This window comes from Pelecanus crispus, chromosome 17, assembly GCF_030463565.1.
Source record: "Pelecanus crispus isolate bPelCri1 chromosome 17, bPelCri1.pri, whole genome shotgun sequence".
In the NCBI taxonomy this organism is placed as follows: Eukaryota; Metazoa; Chordata; class Aves; order Pelecaniformes; family Pelecanidae; genus Pelecanus; species Pelecanus crispus.
In genome coordinates, this window is record NC_134659.1 from 8,457,994 (window position 1) to 8,475,928 (window position 17,935).

General features: G+C 58.5%; 1 protein-coding gene across 2 annotated transcripts; it reads right to left on the reverse strand.

Moving 5' to 3' along the window:
- Window positions 1–856: 856 nt before the first annotated feature.
- Window positions 857–15,109, reverse strand: CSRP1 (cysteine and glycine rich protein 1). 2 transcript variants are annotated; one of them, XM_075722379.1, is made up of 6 exons: window positions 15,085–15,109; window positions 8,164–8,276; window positions 3,944–4,112; window positions 3,430–3,556; window positions 1,474–1,567; window positions 857–1,165 (listed from the first exon to the last, which is right to left on the reverse strand). In XM_075722379.1, exons 2-6 carry the CDS (start codon window positions 8,273–8,275, stop codon window positions 1,089–1,091), a joined length of 579 nt encoding a protein of 192 aa, XP_075578494.1. In that variant the 5' UTR covers window position 8,276; window positions 15,085–15,109; the 3' UTR covers window positions 857–1,088. The 2 variants fall into 2 exon arrangements, with proteins under 2 accessions (XP_075578494.1, XP_075578495.1); XM_075722380.1 differs by lacking the exon at window positions 15,085–15,109 and adding an exon at window positions 14,467–14,490.
- Between the last annotated feature and the right edge of the window lie 2,826 nt (window positions 15,110–17,935).

The window sequence follows — 17,935 nt, forward strand, 5'->3', positions numbered from 1 at the left end:
CTTCCAAAATGTCGTGTAAAAACTGAGGGCGTGATGAACGGGAGAAACTGTTTAAGTTGATAAAGGAGCCCAAATCCTGCCCCACGAAAGGATTTCTGCCTCTGTTGTGCTTCTCAAAACACTACCCATCCCATTTACTCAACCACAAATTTTATAACATTAAAAAAAACCCCAAAACTAAATTCCCTTTGGAGTTCACAACTGTAAGCTGCAGTGAGGCTGATCTTGTGGGTATGTCATACCGGTCAAACGAGAGAATCACAGAAAGCAAGTAAAGAGTTTAGATGAAAATGAATTAACCTGGGAAGCTGCCAAGCTGACGGCTTAATGATCCATGGCGCTGCTAAAAAGCCAGGGAGTAGGTGAAAAGTTGTTAATTATTCAGCACTGCTGGGCACGCCTGTTTGGAGAGGCGCCACTAACAGCACTGATAGGGGTTTCGATAGGGCGTGCACACGTGTTGTGCTACCGACACACCCAGGGTCTGTCCTGGGCCTCCCAGCGTCAAGCGCTGCTGCGGGGATGGTTATCCACCGCCGGAGCGGGGGACAGCTGGCCACAGCTGGGCCGTGTCACACCGCACAGAGCAGTTCCTGCCTTTGTGCTTTAATTGCAAGCCCTGATTGAAAACATTTCCTATCCTCCCTCTACCTCCCGGCCTCCAGCTCTGGTCAGCCAGTGCACCTCTCCAGCCCCAGATGGGAATAAATTCTGCGGCAAGGCCAGGCGTGGGTCAGCTTTGATGTTTATTGCTTGCTCGGTGGCACAGCATGGCACGGCTGAGCTTGCATCCCGGTGGGATGGGCAATGCGGAGCAGGACGTTTCGGGCACACGGGCCTTGCTGCAGATGGGTGCGAGCTGTCTCCCCGCCAGCACCCGCACCAGCAGGACCCGATGGGGACGATGCTGGGACTCCCACAGCTTCAGGGTGCGCTGGGTCAGGGCTGGGAGGAAGGGGCTCGTGCTGCGAAGCAGCGGGTGGTTATTCATGATGGTGAAGATGCTCACTGTGGGTGTGGGAAGGGTCGGGCAGCACAGGCTGGTCTGGACAAGCCCTGAGCGAGCAGAGAGCCCGGCTCCTGGTGCCTCACTGCGAGTGGACAAGCGCCCCGGCACCTTGCCCGAAGCCAAAGCCCTTGGGACCGAAGTTCTTGGCGTAGCAACCTGCAGAGGATGGGAAGGGAGAGACGGGTAAGGCCGGCAGCCGAACACAAGCAGGTCCTCCTCTTGAAGCAGGCACTGCCTAAACAGGACAGCGTTTGCTGTATTTGTCGGGCAAACAGAGCGGCCCCAGGCACAGCAGGAATCCCCCGGCCCCGTGGCCAGCCGGCGCAGCCAGCCCCCGTACACAGCTGCTGGGGCCACCACCTCCCCGAACCTCAGCCCCATCCTGGTTCCCTGCGCAGGGGTTTTCACCCCCTGCCTCCACCCTTCGGAGTGCAGCACAAGCCAGCGGGGAACGTGGCACTCACCTTTGCAGTAGATCTCCCCATCTTTGTCTGCCAGGGTGGTGGACTCCAGGCTTTTGCCGCACTTGGCACAGCGGAAGCAGGACTTGTGCCAGGACTGTGGGACAGGAGCAGAGCCTGGTCAGACAACACCCGGGGACAGGGCAGCAATGCTCTGGCTACCAAACGGGCTCACTTTTCTGTTTCTGACCCAAAGCGGCTGGCAAAGAGGTCTGAATGGGATGAAAGCTTTTCTCTGGGAAGAGCAGTCCTCCCAGCCCCAGGGGGAAGACACAGAGAGGAAACACCAGGTGTGGTCACTGCTGCCATGTTGATCTGGTTTTAGAGAGCTTTTACGCCGACCCGCAGCAGCCATTTGTACAATAATTTCTGCAATAATTTGTAAGGAGCAATCACCCCCCTCTTTGGAGACTGTCCTCTCTGAAGCACCGTGATAAATCCCGCGAGTTACCCAGCTGAGAGCCACTGCTGCTGTACGCTAGCCTGGGGGGTGGCAGCAGGGTTGGGGCACCTGCCCCGACACAACCACAGCTCCAAGGAAGGCAGCAAACAGATAGGAAGAATGCAGAAATCAGCCAGCGTTTAAAAATAAAACTCCCCCCACGACTCTGCCAGCCCTCTGGGGATAGATGAGCTCACAGCCTTTGAGCGACCTAGGGTAGCCAGAGCTGCTCACGGAGGAATTTAAATAAACACTCTGGAAAACATGAAACCTTTTTTGGAAGAAAATGTGAAATTAGCGGACTGGAGGAGGAGGCAGCACATGGAGTCATCCAGCAAACATTAGCACATGAAATACATGCTCTGGAATCCTCTCTGGGTTTGCTTGAGTGTAATTGCTTTGCCAGCTCCGGTTCCCCGTAAACATCCCTCCAGAAGCCTACCAGGAAGCTCAGCTCATGATTTTTAAAGGTAAGTTTGGCTTCTGACCCTGGGCTGACCCTCAACGTGTCCATCACATCCCTGCACTCCGGCTAGGCTATGATGATGCCAGGAGGCTCTTTCTGCTGACTCGATGCCTCCTTTCCTTGCTCTGGGGACAGAGGGCAAACACAGAAACCCCAGGGAGGACGGAGTGCAGCAGGGGTGACCCAGCGTCACCGGTGAGGCTTTCCCAGCACGGCCATCGCGTCCCCTGTGGCACAAAGCCAAGCAGCCTGACCCCGCTGCCTTGGCCAGCTCTGCACGAGTACCCGGCCGCGGAGGGAAGGCTGCTCCAAGGCAGGGACCGCACCCAGGGTCCCAGGGCTGACAGAGCAGAAGGCGTCCCCATGCCCTGCTAAGGCTTCCCAGAGCTGGGCCAGGATAAGGCCACAGCTCGGGACACAGAGGAGCCTGGTGAAGTGATGAACTTGACATAGGAAGTACCAGGGCTGTTGCAGAGCGTCCTTTACATCTGACCCTGAGCAGACCCAGTCCACCAGCAGAACAGCCCACGAGAGATGCACCGAGCCTGTGCCCACACCTCCAACCACCCTGCCCTGCCTATGGGCAGCGCTGACCACTGGAATTCATTCCCTGCCCGGAATTTGGGCTGCGGCATCCCAGCCTGTGGCAGAAGGTGGAGAAGGCTCGCTGGACGTTGCACTTGTTCAATTAGCGGTGGCAGTGGCCATGGCCACATCACTGCTCATCCTCCCAACACATCTAGCAGCAGGGACGTCCACTGTGACCTCTGCTGAGCACTGCTCTGAATATTTAGCATAAAATGCATTTCTCTCCCATCTACAAGTCTGTAAGAGTGATGCAGACTGGAGAACCTGGTTTCCAGGCATGCCCAGCTCTCCTTTTGGTGCCAGGCTTCCAGGTGAGCACAGCCACTGGACCCCAAGCCCAGCCCTGGCTGGAGGCGGTGGGCAGCCCAGCCTGCAGCAGCCCATGGGTCGGGTCAAGACCTTCTCTGAAGGTCTCCCTGCCACACAGCAACTTGTGGGGTCCACCCCCCCGACCCTTTCTTACCTTTCCAGCTCCAATCACCTTCTCTGCTGCATACACCGCTTGACCACAGCGAGGGCACCCATCAGAACCTCCGACTTTCTGGGCCATTCTGGATGCGTTAGGGTTGGTGGGTCGGTGGGGCTGGCCCCTGTGGGTGGGAGGGAGGTCATTATCATGGCTGCACAAGCAGGATGGAGGAAGGAAGAGCTAAGGGATCACAAATCCCAGCCCCGTTTTGAGGGGCCCGGAGCTTTAGGCACAATGTGTTGAGCCCTCACGGCTGCATGCTAGGAGGGGATGGGCAGCATGCTCAGGCAATGGGGACACGTCCCATCAAGCCCCATCCCACCCTGCAAACAGGGTTCAGGGGGTCTCCCCCCAAGGAGCAGAAAGGCAGGGCAGCCCACAGCACCGTCCAGATTAGGAACTGCTGGAAGTTCAGCACGGGCTACACAGTCAAGCATCGCAAGCGGACAGATGTGGGGGAGAAGGTGCCCACAACAGCCCCAGTTTCGAAAACAAGCGTTAAACTCACTCTTCATATTTGATTCCCAGAGACTCGCCCTTGTCAGTGCTCAGGGTCCCTGCTCCCTGCCCGTAGCCATAGCCCTTGGGGCCATACTTCTTGCCGTAGCAGGACTTGCAGTAGATCTCCTCTCCATGCACAGCAACAGTGGTGCTGTCCAAGTTCTTCTTACAGACCACTAGAAAAGAAGGGATGGTCGTGCCATTAGCCTGCGCATCCAGAGCTCGCTAATGAGCTGGAGAAAACAAGTCCTCACCCAGGGACAGTACAGCTCAGCTTTCAAGGAGCAAGGAAACCTGAGACAAGATCCTCCTTAAACGGAGTACATGGAAAACAGCCAGAGATAAGGATCACAACAAGAACATTGTCTGGCTTTAAAAGGAAGCAACCACCAAAGCTACAAGGTTGACACTAACCTCTTGATGCTGGTATCCTGGAGATGCACTTAACCCGGCGGGGGGTGGGGGGTGTTGAAATTTCCCTACAAATCACTGCGGGATTCACAAGCACAGGGATGGACATGCCCCACAGCAGCTCTGCCACACTCCTAGTCCACTGCAAATACGCAGCGATAGGCACTTGGGGGAAAGTAATGTAAGCAAATCTATTTTTCCTCGTGTTTAGACAGACTAAAAGCAGACCAGCAGCCATTTCCACAGCTGACGCACTGTAAATTTTTTGGCACATTACACTATTGCGCACAGTTGACTCTCCAGACTGCAAGACCACGACAGATGTTCATGCTAACCTGTGTCACCCCTGGTCCGTGACACGATTACAGTGTGTGCATAGGGCGGTCTCAGCTGAGGACGGCTAACTCAGCTGGGTGTTCGTGCCTTGGGGATCAATATGAGACGTAAGATGGGACAGGAGGAGACAGCAGCCAGGCTTGGGGTCCCAGCTGAGCCCATCCAGAGCTCGAGCTTGGTGCTGGGCTCAGGCCACACAGACTCTTCTCCTGATTTTTAGGTTTTCCTGACTTGCGTCCTAGCTCTGATCTCAGCCTCCATGTCAGCTTCCAAACCCCTCCTGGAACACGCCGCCCAGCGCCAAGGCTCCCAGCGGGCCGTTGGCCTCTTCGCCAGCAGAACAGCTTCTTGGCCTTTACCAATATCGCAGGAATGCAAACACAGCAGAGCTCTCTTGGAGCAGCGCAAACCACGGCACTAAATGCGGGGGTGAGAGGCAGCCTTCCTCAGCCCAATTACTAAATATGGTGCTTCTCCTCCGGGGCTGCAGAGAACCCCGTGTGCTGCTGCTGGGAGAAGGAGGTGGAAAGGGAAGCATCTCCTGCCACCTCAGGGGACCTGGCAGGGTCCTCCCCCAGCTACAGGCTCCGCTGTCCCACCACGGCAGGGCAGGGGATGAGTCCCTGTTGAGAAAGGCCAGCTCTGGTAAACCGGTCCCGTAGCTGCCAAGCTAAGGGCTTGGTGCTGGGGTTGTCTCTGCATTACGCTGGAGCTCATCAGGAGAAACGCTGCATTCAGACAGACCCCCCAGGCGGGTGTGGGCACTTTTACTGGCGGGTTTAAAGAGCTTTGTCCTAGGGGTGGGAGTGAATGATCTCAATGGCATCTGTCCTCTCCCACCCTGCTGGGTGGATTTAGAGCTCTAACCTAAGCTTTCACAGTCTCTCATCTGCATGAGCCACAGCAGCTTTGAGAGGCAGCAGAAAAATTCTTTCCCAGTCTGCTTCCTAGAAATCAGCCTCCAGCTCCCGGGTTTCTGCATTGCAGAAATTCCAGCGCACCGCACTCACCGAGTTAAGGACCCTTTGTTTTTCTAAGAGCAGCAGAGTTGTTCCACAAAACAATTAGACCAGAGCTGCTGGTACTTTCAGAGGCCAAATGGCCTCATTACAGTACATTTCTGCCGCGTACTATTGACTCAGTTGGATGGATGCCACTGAGTCAATCACCAAGTCACTCCCTGAGCCGATCTCCAGTTCTAGTGCACTGTGGTAGGTTTGGCTCCTTTTGATTATTTTTTCTGGCAGATCAGGTCAAAGTATTTGTTTTTCTCCCCTAAAGATAATGGCTTCAAGTTCCCTGAAGAGGCCCAAACGCAGCACTGGGGAACGGGCAGGGAACACAGGAGCTCGGTGCAGCTCAGCATCACCCACAGCCTGTGGCACAGGACCGGGAGCAGCAGGCAGCACTGCGGGCTGGCATGCAAGCCACGGCCTGAACTGGGGAGCCCACAGCCGGGACAGGCAGAACTGCTGGGGTACGTGCAGAGTGTGATCACGTACGTCTGCAAAGCACGGGGGCAGGAACCCCGGCTGTAGTTGGCTCTGGACCGCTCCCTGGTGACTTGCTTCCACGAGCAGACATGGGATGACCTTCTTCCCCGCTTTGGGTATTCCCTTCTTGAAGCAGGGATGAATCATGCCTTTTGCCTGATTTCATGGCTCTTGGAGGCCTGCCCCACACCCTGGGTGCCAGCATTGCACAGCAGAAGCTTTCCCTAAGCAATCCACCTCTGTGCACAGGGGTTGTGGAGAAGGGCAGATGCAGTGCAACGCAGTCTTAGTCCCCATACTGAGGTCCTACATTGACATGGACTCAAACGGCAAAAGCCAGTGGTGGGGGGGAGATGAGGGCAACATTCCCCACCCGCCTTATCTGAGGCTGCAGAAAAAACACAAACTTCCTGCTGCAGAGAGCAGCCGCAATAAGGACACAGCCTGCCACTCCCCTGCCCGCCCGGGGAAAGCCTCTCTGCAACTTCCCTTCTTAGTCCTTTCAAGCCAAAGCAAGGTTTCCAGCCTGGAAACTCCCACGTACAAGAGCTACCGGCCGTGCTGGCCACTCTTCACACTGCGCAGGGAGCAGGGACGCGGCAGCAGCCTCCCTCACATCTGCATCCATCTGTGCACGCTGCGTCCCAGGCAGGCTGGCCAAGAAGTATCCAGTATCCATGCCAGTGGACACGGGAGCACGGCAGGGATCAGCCCCATGAGGACACTGGTATTTCCCTGCTGGAATACATCTACTGAGATTAGTTCTAGCTGTGGGCCTGTTTATAGACCCTAGCTCTGCTTGCTACCCCTGTGGAAAAGATCACATCTGTGCTCCTTGCTGCAACAGGATGGTGCGACTGGGAACAGGGTACAGGGACCAGCTGAGAAATGTTAAACCTCAGTGGGACCTGGGCAGCTCTGAAGACACACTTCTACTCCTGCTGCTCTACGTTAGATGCAATGTGTTGATGAGCCATCAGCGGACACAGGCAACACGCACACTCCTGTTAGCACATGAGAATCACCAGTTCTGTTATGTGATAGTCTTCAAGGGCAGGGGACAGAAACCTGGTAAAACACAGGCTGAGGACAGCGGTCATCTTTTTATTCAAAGGTCCTGCAGCCCCCCTGGCTGCGGATGCCCCAGGTTTAAGGAGCTGCTCTCAGCAACGTGACCACTGTCCCCGCACTGCTGCCCTGGTACCCCAAAGGGACAGGAAGGGTGCCTGGGGACCCGCAGCGTGAACCCGAGAGGACTTGCAGGATGCTGCAGAGCAGGCAGAGGAGGGGACCTCTGCCCTGAGTCAATCCACGGCCAGACCCTGTCCTGCTGCCCTTCCCTGGAGGTGACGCTTGGGTCCAAACACACAGCAGAGACACCCTCCACAATAGCACGTTTCCAGGCAGGCCAGAGGTGACGTGTTAGCACTTCGCAGTAGGCCTTCCATCAGCAGAAGGGCCAGAACGGGACCACGCCTTCTTCCCGTCATCTCCTGGGACACGGGGGCAGATCCCATGCCAGTTCCCAAGGCCCAACCACCTTTTTAGTGTGGCAAAGCCACCTAGAAGTCTAAAGCTAGCATCACCTCAGAGCATTGCATGGGATGTGCCACCTCCTGCCACCATTGTTTGGGAAGTCCCTGTCTCACGCTCCAATCTTAAACATCTGGAGACAGTCTAGAGGACTCGGCCTAGCCCTCCCCCAGCGCAGGGACAGGCTAAGCCTTTGCGTGGGTGCTGGCTGAGGTCAGCCCTGACGGCTTGGACGGCCCCTGCTGTCCTGGGATGATCTGTGTTCCTTCAGCAGAACTAACTTCCAAGTCTGGAGAAAAGCAGAAAGCCGGCCGCACGGCTCCCGCAGCAGGGCTGTGCGCAGAGAAATCCTGAGGAGCGTTTACACAGCCCATAAACAGGACATGGTGGGGCGCCCAGCCGGCGGAGAGCCGGGAAGCAGGGCGGGAGGGGCGCGGGCAGGGCTAGTACTCACTGCACAAGAAGCAGGACTTGTGGAAGCTGCTGCCTTCACATTGCACCTCCTCGGCAAAGTACACTGCCTTCTGGCACACGCCACACTTCTTTCCTCCTCCCCAGTTTGGCATCCTGCAGAAAAAGCACAGGCAGAACCGGTGTCAGGGCGGGAGCTCAGGCAGGGCAGGAGGCGGGGATGGGGCAGAGCAAGGCCGCCGGAGCGGGCACCCGCCAACAGCGCTCCAGCAGCCGTTCCACATCCGCACATGCGGAGACCACCCACAGGTGTCTGCTGTTTGCACAGATTCACACAGCTGGTCGTTAGCAGAACTCAGGATGCCCACGGGACCCATCGCTACAGCACCCAGCAGTATCAGCTGCCTCCTAGGGACCACTGGTCCTGCCAGCCAGGAACAGCAGAAATCCCCCTGTCCTGGAAGCTGTGGGACCTCACAGCTCCTTTCTGTGCCAGGAAAAGGGAGGAAGCAGGACAACGATGAGAGACGGCGCTCACAGAGGTACCCACAGCGCCGGCACCTCATTAGATCACAGCCCTGCTACTACCCCTCGAGAGGGCAACGCAGCAATAGCCAGGGTGACTGATCCTTGGTGCTGGAGAGTGTACAGGTTGTCACCCCGCTGGAAACAGTTCCAGCTCCTTCTCCCTGCACCACTCTTCCACTTCTACCACGACAGGGCAGGGATATAGTCCAGGTTGCCCAAGGGGCAGGAGCTGACCCCTGATAGCACCAAACACAGCAGGCTCTGGCAAAGCATTCCCCACAGCATCACTAGCTTGTGCCTTGCCTGCTCACACGTCCCCCGTGCTCAGGTATCTCAGTCTCCTCCAGGACTGCAGGTAGCATCACAGAGGCTGGGAAATCAGCAGCCCCAGGGACACAAGCTCACATGCAGGGCAAACACTGAGCACCAGCCTAACCTACCATGCAGCTCCTTGGCAGGACATAAATGCTTCTATTTCTCTCTCCTCTTTCCTGAAACGTATCTGATGAAACATGATCAAGAGGCCCCTTGATCTGCAAATTTGCAGATAACCCCAAAATACTGTGAGCAGCTACGCAAGTAGCAGAGCTCCAACCCAGAGGGGCCTTGATACTTTTGAAGACCAGGCCAATATAAACCTCAAGGTATTCAAGCAACAAAGTCCTACAAGGAGATGCTGAGGGAGACAGGCTGGTTGACTGTGGCCAAGAGGAGGCTAAGGAGGATCTAACAGCAACCTATGGTTGCTACAAAGACAACAAAACACTTTTTGGTGGTGCCCAATGATATCAGAAAGGTCAACGGGCACAGCTCAGCTTGGGAGGTCTCTAGAGGCCTCTCTCCATCAACACTTCTGTGATTCTCCATCCTGTTCCTGCATGGGGACAAGCAGCAGAAGTCACCCTCCCTGCTGCAGGCACAGCTGTGTGCTTCCAACTCCTGAACCACTAAAGCAGCAGGACAAGGTCCCCAAAACCAAACACCATTTTCACACGACACCGTGTGCCCCCCCACAGCATGCGCGGGATCTCATCACCTCCCTTGGCTCAGCTGCACGGCTACGAGGAAGGGGATCTGGGTGTGCCGGGGCACAGCGGGGGCACAGCCTCTGAGCCTGCTCCTTGCAGCGGCTCCAAGTCCCTGGGTCACCTCGGGCAGCCGAGGCCCCATTGCCGGGTCTCCAGTCCCCCACCCAACGGCTGAGCCAGCGGCACTGCCCTGCCCGGCAGGCGGCTGGGGAGGTGGATGCTCAACACGGCAGGACTGGGGGCCACGCAAACGTCAGATGGAGCGATGAGGGAGGACGAAGCTCTGCAAACCCTCTGCTCACAGGCACAGCGAGACCTCTGCACCTTCCAGTATATGCGGCAGTTGAGCTCTTCCCTGCATGCGAGCATTTGGTCAGGCAGTGGAAGAGGGAAGTTGATCTCAGCCTGGTTATACGGGCAGGCAGGGCGCGGGTCAGGGCACGCTGAGGCTGCGCAGAGGCGCTGGCCCTGCTCTAGCCCGGCTGCAGCTCCCGGCTCTTGGATGCACGGAGGGTCTCGGCACAGGACAGACGGAGCTGTGCAGGGTGCCGGGAGCAGGGGCCGGAGGGGAGGCTGTGCCGGCTCCAGGGACCCCAAGAGCTGTGTTTGGGGTGTGATCCCAGCAGCCGGGAAGTCTCTTTTCCGAACACCCCGCAGGCTGGGCTTCCCTCCACTGCGCAGACTGCGCCAAATCCCTCCCTTCCAGTCTGACCATTCCAGTCCCAGCCTTTGCATTGCCTTAAAAGGACACAAACGGTTTCTCCCCAGAGCCTGTTTTTTCCCCCTGCACCAGGAGGAGGGCCTGACCTGGTTCAGGAGTTTCCTTGGAGGGCAGAAACATCCAGCAGCACCCCCCTGCCAGCCCAGGCAGCAGAGATGCCCGCGCCCGCACGGCGTAGGAGCCCACTGGTCCCTTTGCCACCCGCGCCCACCTGTGTCGGACCCCTCACCAGGAATAACACGACTCTGGATACAGTTTGTCTGGGTGCCCCATCCCTTTCCACACACGCCAGCTGGCAGAGCCCGTCTCTGGGACCCACCGGCCTTGATTTTGGTGGGCGGCCTCGTGCAGGCAGCCCCCTGCCCCGGTATTCCTGCCTCGGTACTCCTGCCGTCGCTCCCTGCTCCACAGCCTCCCCTTTGCCTCCACGGCACATTTTTTTCCCCTCTACAGCAGCAGCGAAGGAAGAGGCTCTGTTTGTCCTCAACAGCAGGGTTCAGCTGCCCAAACTGAGACATGGGCAGTGGTGACACCTCCTCTCTGCTGCCTGCAAGTCTATGGGGGAGAGAAGGTGCTTCTGGGTGAAGCTCATCTGATGTTTGCCACAGGAGATCAAGACCTTTTGCTGCTTATTTTCCTCCATCCACCATGGGAAAGTTGCAGGTGCCTCCACGCAGTTTAAACAACTTCACTGTGATTTTGGCAGGGGACTCCCGCCATGAAGCACCCAGCAGCACAGATGCAGCCCCAGCAAAGCCACATCCCAGCAAGACCTCCTGGCACTCGCCGGGATGGATTTTTTTATGGGGAGGGACCATCAAAATAATTTTGTCCTGGGGATACATGGGCTTGTGATAGCTCACAGCCGGGCACAGAGAAAGCCTGAGATAAGATTTAAGTTGCAGGGAATTCTGTTGTAGCCCACAACATATGCAGGCACATGCTGAGAGCCCGGCAGGCCACATGAGACCCCAAAAAGCAGTTTATGCTACAGGTCAGCATCAGCAGGAAAAAAAAAAAAAAAAAAGAATAGGAGCATCCTGCTTATGGAGCCTGGGACCTGCACCAGCCATCTCAGAAGCAAACTCCTTACAACAGCCATCTAGACAGACCCATCATCCCAAATCCCTAGTTAATGACGACTTTAAGACACATCACAGGGTTTGCAACCTTTTTGACATTTTTCAGAGTACTTTGCACCGTGGAGCTGAGCACCATATTCTGTCCAATTGCAACACGTACTGACCGCAGTCACACTTCTCCAAGTCACTATTAGACCCATGCAGAATGAGGAACAGGAGGTGACCGTTCTGCAGCCAAAGATCTCGCTGAGCACAGGCAAGAGAGACACCCAGGGCTGCCAAAAACTGAGGTTATTTTCCTCCCTCCTGCAGCTCCGCATCCCATGTACCACAGCGTCGCAGCAAACACAACCAGAGCCCTACAGACAGCATCATCTGTGCCAAGCATGCCTCAGCCCCGGAGATGGTCCATCATCTGCTCTGGATAAGGCAAGGGGCCTCAAAAAACAAGATCTCAACAGCTGCCTTGCTGGGAAGCACAGGCACAAGTGAGGCTTGCGCAGAACCACACAAGTCTGACACTTTTTGGAGATCAACTCTGATTTCAGTGTCTGGCGCCTGACACTGCAGCAGTGCCGTTCACCGGCTCAAGCGTAAGCTACAGACTCACTCACGTTTCAGATCAGCTTGTGTTGCACCAGTTTGGGAGGCAGTCTAAGCTACACTAAACAACGAGGCATAAACCAGTATGGAACCAGTACATCCTGGTGCTTTGGGATGTCACCTAACCCTGAGCTGCAAGGGAAAGCAGTGAGCAGATGAAGCCAAGCCATCAGGCACACGGCCACCCCCTCCTTACAGTGGGCTGAGGGATCAGCATGCTCGTGTCACTCCCACCAAAGCTGACAAACCACTGTCCTACCTGCCTGAGAGCAGCTGGTTTTTAACTGCTGGAGCTAAAGCAGCACCCGCTGCCGTGCGAACACAGCTTCCCTACGACAGGAGCACTCAGAGCAGTGCAGGTTCTCCTCCTTTGCCCTCTAATGAGCTTTACCTGCAGCCACTGGGATGTCAGCGCAACCGTTTGCGTTTCTGCAATAGCTGGAAAACCTTTCCCATGTATGTGCCCAGATGTTCTACTAAAATCCCACAGCAATTAATTCCAGAGCAATCACTTTGTGCTTGGAGGAGATCACTGAGGAACAGGAGACTCATGCTGGCCCATGTAAGAGGTTCTTTTTTTTCCCCCCAAAGGGAGTGTTAATACAAGTGGATGGCAGAAAAGCACCATTAGTGCTGCACAAAATTCACTCCTAACGATGTTCACAGCAGTCCACGCAGGATTATTACATGGCCTGGCACAGGGACAAATCAAAGGGGAGGAAACCATAGCAGGAGCCCCAAGCCCTGGGGTCCAATTATCGCCTTCCAGTTTAGAGAGCAGCTGGCACAGCCGTGAAACGAGCAGAAATTTGAAGAAGGAAGCACCAGACAGATGAGGCGTGCGGGCAGAGCAGAAAGGGACCAGCTCATGGAGATACATGTAACACCACGGGGGAAATCACCAGGACAGAGCATCAGGGGTTCAGCACCCGCAGCTGCGGTCGGGCCCGAGGGGGACTCTGCCCCAGACAAATGGCAACTGTCATGGAGCAGCCTTCACAGCGCCTGGGCATGAGCGCCCTACAAAAGGCAAGTGAGAACTGTCCCCCCTGCCCTGCAATCAGCTGGGTGGGGCAGCGACAGGAGACTCAGGGCTGCCAACAGTGTAATAAAGGAAGGTCATTTGTGATAGTGATGTCGAACCGGTGAGCAAGAGGAGAATGGGGTCCTGAGGCTGGTGAGCACTGGACGTGACAGAATGCTGAGCATCACCGTGGAGAAATCAAAGAACTGACCCAGGAGATGCAGCTGTATCAGATCAGACATCTCGGAGGGCTTTGCGTGAAGTGGAGGGCAGAAAGCGAGGAGGGTCCAAGCTCCAGAGTGATCCTCACACACGGCTCATCTGCTCCACAGCTCCCAAAGCAAGACAGCCAGGCTTTTGCTGCCGCCGCTAAGGCAGCCTTCAGGTTTGCTGTGCCAGGGAAGGGGCCAGCGCGAGGCCAGCACCGCGCCGAGCCGCCTGCCAGACGTGGCTATCGGCGAGCGCTCACCAGCCACGACGTGCCTGCGGACCAACACACCATTGCCTGTTGACCGCACTGCTCCCCAGATTTGCTTACAAAGGCAACTTGAAAGTTTCCTATCACAACTGAGGTCCTTGGAGAAAATCCCAATTTTATCCAGAACAAAAGCCAAAAGCATTTTCAGGTACACTAAGAAAAGCTACTGACTTCTGCAGGAATCAAAATGTGACCAAGCTCACTTCAGCTGTTGCAAAGCCCTTTCCTCCAGTCGGACACATCCTGGTCGTTTTGTGCTGCCTCACAGGAGCAGGGAGCAGAGCTCAGCCGCTCCAGAGGCGGGGGTCAGGCACCGACATCCCGGCCAGAGAGGCCCCGATCCAGGAGACGCCGGCTGCAAGCCCGAGGCTGGACAGACGCTGCCCGCTGACCCGCGGGAGCGGGGAAGGCACCACGCTGGCTGCGGAGCAGTGGCAAGCACCGAGCGACTTGCAAAGCAGCAAGTCCTCCCCGGGGCTAGGAGTGCCACACTGCGACACCTTTCCAGCCTCACCACCAAAATCCGCAAGAGCCAGGAGGCGCAGCATCCAAAGCCGATCTCACACCTACTACTACTTTAGCGCTTGCACCTTCTCACCAAGCACATCCCTCCCTGTACCTAATGCTCTGACTTGGCAGCAGCCGGTACTTTCGCCAAGCGCTAATTAACACCCCCTCCTACGCCCTGGCCCCGCTGCCAGCTCGGAGGTTTGGGAAGCAGCACCTGAAGCTGTGCTGAAGCGTGTGCCCAGCCAGGCCCTCAGCGATGCAAATCTCTTTACAGAGACACCAGTCCACGGCAGCGGAGCGGATCGAGCTGGCTCCGTCTCCCCGGGCGTAAGCTTTATTCAGGCTGCAAAGCGAAGCGACAGCAGAGCCCACCTTTTGGGAGGGGACGGGGCACAAGGACTCCGCTCGCAGCCCAGCCCAGGACCGGCACCCTGAGATTTCCCGTTGCAGAAGGGCACAGGAACGCTGAGTGGGGGTTAAGATTAACGCCAGCAGAAAGTTTGGCGTCCCAGTGGCAGCGCCCGCGCCGATGCCCGCTCCCCGCTGGGGCAGGGAAGTTCACCCGATCTGATGCAAGAGCTCCGGCTTCCGCATCTGGCGGCACGTACAGCCATGCTCGGGCCGTTCCGTGCCTCAGCGGGCCCCGCACCCGCACCCGCACCCGCACCCACCCACGGGCGCGCGGCGGGGTCTGCGCCCCTGCCCCTGCCCCTGCCCCTGCCCCTGCCCCTGCCCCGCATCGCCCCGCATCGCCCCGCAGGGGAGGGGAGGGGAGGGGAGGGCTGCGTGCGGGCAGCGGGGATGCAGCAGCCCGGAGGGATGGGGATGCAGCTGCCCCGGGAGGAGCGGCAAGCCCCCCGGGAGGAGCGGCAAGCCCCCCGGGAGGAGCGGCAAGCCCCCCGGGAGGAGCGGCAAGCCCCCCGGGAGGGGAGGGGAGGGGGCTGAGCTGGGCTCCGCGGGGCCCGGCGGCCGCCCCCGCCGCGCTCCTACCTGCAGCCGGGCCGGGTCGGTGCCGGGGCCGGGTCGGTGCCGGTGTTGGGGCCGGCGGCGCGCGGGGGCTTTTGCTGGCGGCGGGGGAGGGCGGGCCGGGGGCGGCGGCGGAGCGCGCGCAGCGCCGGCCCGCGCTGATGTCACGGCGGCCGCCGCCCCCCGGGGCCGCCCCAGGAGAGCAGCGGCGGCGCCGGCATCGCCCGCGGCCCCGGCAGCGGGGACCCCCCGGGCGCCGCCCCGCTGGCACCGGCGGCAGCCCCGGCCCCGCGGCTGGGCAGCCCCGGCCCCCTCCCGCGGCGGGGGGGGGTCTCCCGGGAACGTGGGTGCCACGCGTGGCGGTGGCAGCGCTCGGGCTTGGGCCGCTCCCTCCCTAGGCCGGGGGTGGCTGCGCCCGAGGAGCCGCAGAAGGTGCGGGGCGGGGGGGCGGGCGGCGCGGCTGCCGGGGGGGCCCCGCACGGCGACGCGGTGGCGGGCGGGGGCCGGGGGTCGGAAGCGGGGGGAAGGCTGGTGCGGGAGCTGCGGGGGGCTCCGAGCCCCGCGGGCCCGGGGCGGCCCCGGTGTCCGTGGGAGCAGGGGTGCGGCCCCCCCGCGCTGTCCCCGGCCCCCGCACCCCGCGTGAGCGCCCTCCGTGCCCGCAGCGCGGGAGCCGCCTGCGGGAAGCCCGGCCGCGGGCGCCTGCTGAGCTACCAAGCCGCTATTTCCATTTCTTCTTCTGTGCGTTTCTATGCCAGGGCAACGCAGGAGCCCACGAAGGCGCAGGACCGTGTAAAAAACACGCTAAGGCCCCGGGTGACGCCGTTTCCACGGTGGAGAGCCGAGGCTGGTCCGCGTGCACGCCTGCAGCGTGGCCCAGCACCAGTTTGTCTGTCAGACGCTGGCTGCTGCTGGGTGCTCGGTCCCAGTTTGTGTTTGGGTGTTCCTTGTGTGCTCGTCCCTGCCTGATTCTCAGCTTGCTGGGGTGCAAATTCCCCATCTCCATCCCCCTGGGAAACATCCGCCTGGATCCGGCCCCCACGGGCTCTCCCCCTCTGCCCGTGGAAGCTGGCTGCAGCAGGAGGGCAGGGAGGGGAGCGGGACACACACCACGATCCCCAGCAAACCCCCCACGGGGACGGGAACCTGGTGGCACCAGGTAGAGAAAGGGTCTTCCCTTTCTTAGGCATTCTTGGTGTCCTGGAAGATTCGAAGACGATTCAGTCCATCAAGACTCTGTCACCTGCACTTGGAGGCCAGCAAAAGGCAGCGCCTTCCAGGAGCAGCTCCCCAGGGAGCTCCGGGAGGGGCAGCCAGGAGAAGGGAACAGTTCTGCTGGTGCCTATAGCTGCTTCCCACCCCACCACAAGTCCCTGAGGCATCTGTGCTCCATGAGGATCCTCCGGCCCCTGTAGCGGGTGAGGATGGAGAGAAGCTGGATGCTCTGGTGCTCCTAATTGCTGTGGCCATGGACAGGGTTGTCAAGCCAGGCCAAGATGCAGTTAGCAAAAGCTGCTGTTTAATTTCTCTTGCCTGGGCTGGCCTTTCTCTACTTGAAAAATGTAAGTAGGCATTAAAGAAAAAAGGCAGCTGGCATGAAGAGGCTGTCTACTGCTCTCCGGGGCTCATGGGACCCTTCCTACTCATTCCCCTCCCTGAGCCACTGCGGCTCGCCCAGGGCGGGCAGCCTGGCTGCAGGATGGCTGAGGAGCCCAGGCTGCTCCGGCTGCTGGGAGCGCATTACTGAAATTGGGAGGAAGGGAGGAGGGCTGGGAGGGCAGCAGCAGGCAGGCGCTTCCTTTGGACCTAGAAAACTTTGGCATTAGATTCTACAGTAATTTTGCCCTGAACTCAGGGTAAGAAATTCCTGGTCCTGAGGGGACCAGGAGGTCACCGAGCACTGGGAATGAGGACATTCCCAGAGGGGAATGTGCTGCTCACGCCCTGTGTATAGGGAAGGCTTTCGTCACAGAGGACCAGGGTGCCTTTTGTCTTGCAAGTGGGAGAGGAGCCGCGCTGCCATGCCGGGTGTGCACAACGTGCATGGATGGCCATCGCTTGCTGGGGGAACCCAGCCCCTGACCGAGCACGGACAAGCAGAGCGGAGGTGACCTGAAGGACCCAGCCTTGCTGGGCATGGCCCGTCCAACAGCTTGGAGCACAGCAGGTCACCTCATCAGCCTGGAACATTAGGGACAGGTGGCATTAGGGACATATTAACCAGGCATTCAGGGCCCACCGAAGGGAACGTGTGTGTCTTAGTTAACAGGGTACAGCCATGTTACTGAGTGGGGCATTGCCAGTTGCCACGATGCACATTCGCACACTGTAAACAGGACAGAGCACCTTGACATCCCCCACTGCAGCTGGTCGTGATGGGTGCTGGTCGACAGTGGCTGAACATGAGCCAGCAGTGTGCCCAGGTGGCCAAGAAGGCCAACAGCATCCTGGCTTGTATCAGGAATAGTGTGGCCAGCAGGAGCAGGGAGGTGATTGTGCCCCTGTACTCGGCGCTGGTGAGGCCACACCTGGAATGCTGTGTCCAGTTTTGGGCCCCTCAGTACAAGAAGGACATTGAGGTGCTGGAGCGTGTCCAGAGAAGGGCAGCGGAGCTGGGGCAGGGTCTGGAGCACAGGGCTGGTGGGGAGCGGCTGAGGGAACTGGGGGTGTTCAGCCTGGAGAAGAGGAGGCTGAGGGGAGACCTGATCGCTCTGCAGCTCCTGGCAGGAGGGGGCAGGGAGGGGGGTGTTGGTCTCTTCTCCCAAGTAACAAGCGACAGGATGAGAGGAAATGACCTCAAGTTGCGCCAGGGGAAGTTCAGATTGGATATTAGGAAAAATTTCTTCACAGGAAGGGTTGTCAAGCACTGGAACAGGCT